The sequence below is a fragment of the Astatotilapia calliptera genome, chromosome 17 (genome assembly GCF_964374335.1).
Source record: "Astatotilapia calliptera chromosome 17, fAstCal68.1, whole genome shotgun sequence".
NCBI lineage: Eukaryota > Metazoa > Chordata > Actinopteri > Cichliformes > Cichlidae > Astatotilapia > Astatotilapia calliptera.
The window spans coordinates 18560689-18568326 of record NC_137438.1 but is presented as its reverse complement, the minus strand read 5'-3'; the positions used below and the strand labels follow the sequence as shown (position 1 = coordinate 18568326).

The 7638-nt window shown below is 38.3% G+C and overlaps 1 protein-coding gene across 1 annotated transcript; it reads right to left on the bottom strand.

The window, feature by feature from the left end:
* Positions 1-3501: 3501 nt before the first annotated feature.
* On the bottom strand, positions 3502-6846 carry LOC113009494 (deoxyribonuclease-2-beta-like). The gene is made up of 7 exons (XM_080292053.1): positions 6618-6846; positions 6319-6416; positions 5582-5720; positions 5404-5482; positions 5045-5206; positions 4770-4949; positions 3502-4139 (listed from the first exon to the last, which is right to left on the bottom strand). The coding sequence occupies exons 1-7, from the start codon at positions 6618-6620 to the stop codon at positions 3730-3732; spliced, it is 1071 nt and encodes a 356-aa protein (XP_080148179.1). The 5' UTR covers positions 6621-6846; the 3' UTR covers positions 3502-3729.
* Positions 6847-7638: the final 792 nt, after the last annotated feature.

Genomic DNA, 7638 nt, shown 5'->3' with positions numbered 1-7638 from the left:
CCACAGATGGGCCAGCACAAGGCCAGATGCAGACACACTGGTGGTCCTGTGCTGGCTCATGTGTGGATTAGCTCTGGCAAACCTGATCTGGGCCACCAAAGGGCCGTCATTCTTTGCGGTATGTGGGCTATGTGCAAGTTGTGTGCAGCCACGTACCAGTTGTAGACACAGTGCTGCCCTGTGCCCGTGCCTGTCCCAGAACAGTTTCAGCTCCAGCCCCAGATGTCAGCCTAATGTGTACTCTAATCAAGCCATGTAATAACAACATGTGCCGGAACACAACAGTGCAAAAGTAACAATACGAAACTTTGCTCAGACAGTGAATGGACTGATTCTTACAAAGCGCTTTTCTACTCTCACGGATTACTCAAAGTGCTCTATACAACATGCCACATTCACCCAATCAAACACTTTCTCTAAACTGAGTGCTTCCTAACAATATTCATACACATTCACACTGTTGACATGCAGACTAGAGGACCTGTTCTACCTCCTGAGGTACAGCCACCCGATGGCAACCATGAGTAAACCCTCACTAGGTTTTGGATAAAGTGTACACTCACAAACCTGTCAAACCTGCATCATTGCCAGGCCTGGCCCATATCTGGATGACATACCACTTACCATGCCAGAAGTCAGCTAGCAGTGCCGGCGTGACACCAGATCTGGGCCAAACTTGTCTGCTATGTGGGTTGCTCCTTATGATTTCTTGGTAAAGTATCTAATTCCTTGTAAGCCTGATATTAATATCCTTATTTATCTTTGCAACCTGGAAAGATTAATTTTAAAAAAAAGTTTTCTTAGACTAAAACTAGATTTTGAAGGCTTTCGTAATGTTTTAATGGTTAAATAAATGCTTTAATTTTCCTTCTTCACAACTTCAGCCATCTTTTCAGAGATTCCACCTCACAGTGTTAGCAATAATGAAACAAAGACAAAGATGAAGCTCATTTAAACACTTGTGTTAACAAAAGTTAAGAGATTCTGGAAGATCACCTGATTGACCAGCAGAGGGCAGCACAAGCAAACAGCTTCAAATGGAGCAGCAGAAGAAACCTTTTCTTAAACCCATGTTTCAAAGCAGATGAAAATAAAAGTGCATAACTGCATTTGTTTCATTAGTATTTGTCTTACCTTTACCTCTCTCAGCTGTTTTAGTTTTGAAAGGGCGAAAAGTTTGAGAGATTTTGTGATCAAGTCAGTGAAACATCTGAGAATGAGGTCACTTCCAGATGAAAAAATTCTGCCCGTGGACACAATCGCACACTAAATCACAGCAAATAAGACGACAGGGCTATATGATCGTTCCTGATTGATGATTGTTCCTCGTTTCATGCTCCAGTGTGACAAAGTCCGTTCAGTCTGCATGTTCAGTCTGTCCCTCTTAGCTTTCGAGGAGAGAAGCTTAACTGTTTCTTAGATTTTCAAAGTTGTTCAGTTCATACAGGAACTGCAGCACTGTTGCTGTTTTCTAACCTAACCATAAAAACTCACTGTTAACCACCGTGATGTCACAAGGATTTGATCTGACAGACAAGCTTCGAAGGTCAACATTATTTGGTGTAAATGTACATTGTAGAGTGGTGCACGTTGTGGATTTGTGCACCGTGGGTGTGAGGTGTTCTGTCTGAGGGCACTGACAAAGACCAAAGCTTCTACACACTGCTCAACATTTCACACGCGTTAAATGTGTCATATTGTGTGCACATTTTTGGATGTCTCATTTTATGAAAGTATTATTGATTACATGAATTTAAAGATTACTGCAGACTTTCTGAGTATTTGTTTCAGTTACTGCGATTATGTTTATGAAGATAACATTATGTGAGCACTCTGACAGCTCGTCCCTATCACTGTGCATTTCTAATATTCCCTTATTTTCTGACACTGTAAAATGCTGTCACTCACTCTGAACATGGACAGATGAAGGTTTACGGTTAAGTAAGTTAAGCGGAGGTAAAGTTCAGTTTGCGTCTATTTGTATGGATGGAGTGAACCTGATACCACATAGCTGATCATGCGTCTGTATGTCTGAACATGCATATTATCTTTAGTGTGTGTGTGTGTTTTTAATTCAAACTGTGTAGTGCAAACAAAGGTTATTCTAATCATTGTAGTATTTATCCAGTAAAACATTTTTATTCTGTAAGTTCAGCACCATTAGCCTGAAATAAAGCATGGTTACTGCGCTGTGAAACAGTTAGATCCAGCCTGCAGGGCTGCAGTGGAAATGCTGTCACTGATTATCAAATGCTGTAAAACTGGTCAGTGAAGAATAATGAGGTATTCTTCAAACCCAATAGAGCATGCTCATTCAGACAAAACTGCAGGTAAAGAGACCTGTCTGAGCATCTCAAGTGAGGAAAGCATCACTTTGTTATGTCCACAGCTTCTAGACTTCAAATTGTCCAACGACTTTGAAGCCTCTGAAAATCTGATACTCTATAAGAATATTAGTAACTCCTAAAAACTATGTACAGTACTCTGATTATACCCTTTGGATTAGAGCTGAAAAGCTACACATCCATCATTATTGAGCATTGGACTTAAAATACATTTTTGTGTTGCTGTACAAAATTTAGAATTGTGCAATTTTTTAAATACTATTGGACCAAACTGTAACTTTGTGTTTTTGTGTCATTAACACAGTGACCATCATTTACTTCACACTAGAGATGCTGGAGCTCTGAAGTTAAAGAAAAATGTGTCACTGTCCAAATACTGAGAGCGTTTTTTAGCATAAGAATGAATTACAAATGGATAAAACGAATAAAAAAGTGATCACGCTCTGAAGTCATTCTGATTGGTTGCACCGGTCACAGTGTTTGAGTCAAAAAAAATTGTGATGATGTAAGGAGGCCAAATTACACAACCCATGTCACCGTCTAAATACTGACAGTATGTACCACCGGTATCAATGCTTTCTTTTGCTGTTAGAAGGCCTGAATGGCACGTGCACAATAACCATCTTAACAGTTACAGTCAGAATCAGATTATAAATCTTTCAGCATCAACACAGACAGATCTACTTAGTAGTTACTCTACTTTCAAATATCAACTGTAAAGTTACAGAACACCTAGTGGAAGTGGAAAAAAAGGACAAAACAAGAAAACTTAACTGATATGAGCTCTTAATTTCCCCAGGCGATCATTTACATTAATATTTTAATTTGTGTGCTTCTTATTTATTATAAAACGAGTTATAATATCACATATGCACTAATTTGCATAAAGTCCAACAAATAATGTAGTAAAAAAATGAATAAGTGAACTGTGAAAATAATTTCTTTACAAATAAATAATAAAAGTGCCAAAGTTGTTGTTTTGTAATAAAGAAGACCTGTTACAGAAGAAAAATCTCAATATAAAACCTGGTTTGGCAAATCAAAATCTACTAAACCATAAAAATAAAGATGTCTGACTGTAGGGGCTAGTTTGAATACTTTTAAACGTCATCAGACAGAAACAGGACCTCAGAGTAAAAACAAGACAGATTCATGCAAAGTCATTTATTTCTATGGTTTCCATGGGTGAAAGAACCACACTGTGAAATATCCATCAAATGTTTTTAATTTCATATTATTCACAGAAACATTAGATAACACTGACAAGAGTGACGATGTCAGCACCAGATTCAAGTCAGCTTCACTTTGATAAAATAAATTTACAATAAATTCAAAACTGGTGAACATAGATAGAAAACAGGACCGAGACGGCTGTCTGCTGCAGTTAACCTGATCTTGGTCTTTTACGGGGACTAGCAACATTGTTATTGTTACAGTCAGTGTTACTGTTAGTGACGCTATCAGTGCCAGTAATCCTTTTAATTTGCCTAAATGCATCTGCCACAGGTTTGCTATTAATGCACAGTGCACCACCAGGCCTTTCGAACTGGGATGGTTCTCTGTTTGAGTCACCAACACACATCCAGTTTTGAATGTCAGAAACACACCATTTGGAATGATCACATTTATGACTCCATTCACCTGCGTCAGTTTTTACTGACATGATGGTGACTAGTTCGTTTTTTTCCCCAGTTTTAAAAAGCGGACGTTTTCCACTCTCTTCAGGGTCGCTGCGCCAGGTCTGGATGAATAAATTGGTCTGTAGTGTGTCAGCAATGGTGACATAAAGATCTCCTGCCAAAGTAAAGACAAACATCAGGAAACCACCAGACCGTGTTACAATAAGCCAGAATTTAAAAAAAAAAAAGAGAAAAGTGTTGCTCACAACAACCCTGACTCTACTTTCTCTTTCTGAGAGTTTCTGGGAAGTTCCAGCTCTTCTTATTTAATGATTTCTTTTACAAACATCAGACCTCATATGATCCCTGCTGCTACACTCCCCTGCACTAACTCTGCACTGAGGCTGGGTCACACTAACACCTTAATGAAAGGTCTCCATGGCAATACAAACTTACAGCATAACATGTGTGTTCACAGGATTTATTTTCCAGCTTCCACAACATTTTCATACCAGGATCATTATTTAATTTTATATGTGAGTTATTTTTAGAGTTAAAATCTAAATAAAGTGAGTTTTGAACAGAACTACTCTGTAAAGTTAGATCTACTCGTCGCCCAGCTCATGTTTCACAGGCCAAAACATTAGAGAAGTTAAAATAAAGGACTGTGTTGGGCTTGATGTTTCACACCTTGTAAATAAGAGTCTCAGAACTTTGGTGGGGAAACTACAGAAAGTCACAATGATTTCACAAAAGACACAGTGTTTAAGATTTTTTTCTTAAATGAATGAAGCAGAAATCTCACCTTCAGGATCCCTTTTCTTGGAGATTTGTTTAACAAAGCGTGTAAACTTCAAACCACCGGATGACAACAAGTCCTCATGGTAGGGCAGCGTTCGTTTTATGTTGGAAGAATCTTTTTTCAGGAGTTTTTCAGGATTGTGTTTTTTAAATATATGAGCATTGATGTCTTTAAGATGCTGAGCTGAAAAAAAGTAAAATGAGGGACGTACATGTTACTGTGTTAAAACTTCACATACACTCTAGACATGAAGAATTACCTTGGACATGCTGCCTTACCTATTTGTGCAGACTTATCAGAGGGCAGTGTTACACACATAAATATCTGTGCGTACCTTTTCCCACTTTCAGGATAGAAATTATTGCTTGCATCTCCTTCGGGGAATTTTGGTGTGCTGTGTAAAAGCCAGACTACATTATCCTTATCCATCATCACAACTCCTGCAGAACAAGAACATGAAAGAGCTCATGTCATTATTAAGAAGAGAACATTTGCTGAGTGATCTGAGAATAACAGAAGCTGTGGTTCTGATGCTCAGAGGTGAGCGTGAAGGAGAGCACATTTAAATCAGGTGTGTTTTTATTAGTATTTCTTATGTTATTTTTATTATTATTATTAAAAAATTATTTCTACCCACCTTTGCTGTGGCCATATTTTTGTAGTGCGTTACAACTTGGCATTTGATCATTGTATGCAATGAATGCAGAATCTGGCGACTGCTCATCCGGAAAGAATCCACAAAAACATAACATAAATTATGTCTTTCCTCAAAGTGCATACACACTAATAACAGAAACTCATGGAGTTATTCTCACTTTTTCAAAGTAGGGCTTCAGGGTATTTGCCAGGACACCAGCTTGGTTGTTGACAGGCTTGTTATTCTTTTTAAGGTTCTGGTCGGTTGAATCAATGTAAACATAATCAAACCCACCAGGCATCTTGTACAAAATAAACCTGGTGATGTCAGAGACAAGTCAGTAAATTCAAAGATAACAATAAATGATGAGAAGCTTAACTGAGCATGGAAGAAGAAAATAACAAACTCTGTTATACCCGAGTCTCACAAGCACCTGTAGAGTAAGCAGAGATATGACTGAAAACCTTTAACTATGAATAACAGGGCCTTTTATGAATAGTATTTTCCACTGGCTTCCCCATGATGCTAAAATGAGATGAAGCTTGTGAAATTTTGCAAAGTGTTTTCTTTCCCTGTTTCCTCTTTTGATCAATAAAGTGAGAATAATACGAGTGATGAAAATAGATGTGCAGGGCTGGAGAAAGGAGGCAAGTGTCACAGTATTGTGTGTTGTCTTCATAGTTTTAGGTATGCGTTATGTCTTACTGCCCAAATGAAGTTATTTATGAAATGGAAATATATAAAATAACTGATAATAACAGTGTAAAATAGTGTAGCAGTGTCTGAACATCATCTATGACTATGTTGAAACGCAGGTGCAAAAGGTACCATAGCGTAGCTTTGAAGCACTTGAAGACCAAAGTTACTAATGTGTAATTCAGTACACCTGAATGAATAGCTCAGATGTTGTCTTACCAGTCTACATCACCATTAGTTTCCTTTTTACAGGATATAGTGCCCTCACAATGTGAGCCAAGCAGACCAACAGTGAGGACAATCATCCAAAGGACGTCCTGAAAAAACAGAATAACAAAAAAGTCATTTTAATACATCATCTTCCCTTTAGGAGAAAACAGAATTATCTCACTATTACTGGCTGCAGTGTCTTTACAGGTAATAACATAATGCAGTATCGCAGCATGGCTTGAGTTCACAGGTTATTCTGTGCTACACCAAATATGTCACCATCCTAATACAAACAGAAACTAACTTACCATCAGGCCGAGTGAAGAGTGCGTTAGTCCTCTGCTGAACTGACTCTTAGTTATACAGCTCCAGAATATGATTTATGTTAGGTCTAAACTCACAGACCTCGCTGTCTCAGAGACCGATCCTTGTGAACAAAGCAAGACCACAGCGCTTTTGTCTTTTACTTGCCGGCAAGGGAAGCCCGATCAGGGTCTTAGAGTTATAAGCCCTTCACCCGAACTCAGTCAACTCCGAAACTGACTTCCCTTACAGCTCCTTTTATTCGGTGAAAGCAGTCATACATCCAAGCATTTGTGCGCAACATCAGCATGTGTGTGTATGTGTGCCATCTCCTGTCATACCATACATGGCGCGACCCTTTGACATCTCCAGTCACTCCATTTAGGGCATGAACTTTTAACAAACATGTAAAAATCTTGTTAAATTTATAAAAACAGGAACTTGTGGTTTCTTTTGTGCAACAGAAAAACTACTATGAAGAAACTACTTACCACATGCAAAGGCTAAAACCTAATATGGAATAAACATTTTATCAGCTTGTGACTTTGCACAAATGACAATTTCAGAAGAATCAACTCTAAAAATTTGCACTGATGCATGGTCAAGAATTTTAAGAACTCAAACTTATATGAAAATGAATAAAACAGGAGCTTCTTCATTTTGTACCAGGCAGGAAACTTATTTGCTTGCTGTCAAACTAAATACCGTATTTGCACGACCATAAGACGCACTGTACTAAAAGGCGCAGTCTCAGTTATGTGTGCCATTACTGTATTTAACACACACATAAGGTGCACTGGATCATAGGGCCCATACAAGTACCGTATGCGTATTTAAAAATAAAGCGGGAGCAAACCTGAGTTCGGTACCTTACTCACATTTCTATTACCGGTAATCGTCATCATCAACAACACACAAGCATACAAGTGTGCGTATTTAAAAATAAAGCAGGAGCAAAACTGAGTTTGGTACTCACATTTTTATCATCAATCAAACCCATCGAAGTCCTCATCCCCTTCTTCTCCA

Coding starts and splice junctions, on each gene's coding strand:
- LOC113009494 (XM_080292053.1), bottom strand. Junction 5,721..6,318: donor ACTAATGGTGATGTAGACTG/GTAAGACAACAT, acceptor TGACATCACCAG/GTTTATTTTGTACAAGATGC. Junction 5,207..5,403: donor AAAATATGGCCACAGCAAAG/GTGGGTAGAAAT, acceptor CTTGTTCTGCAG/GAGTTGTGATGATGGATAAG.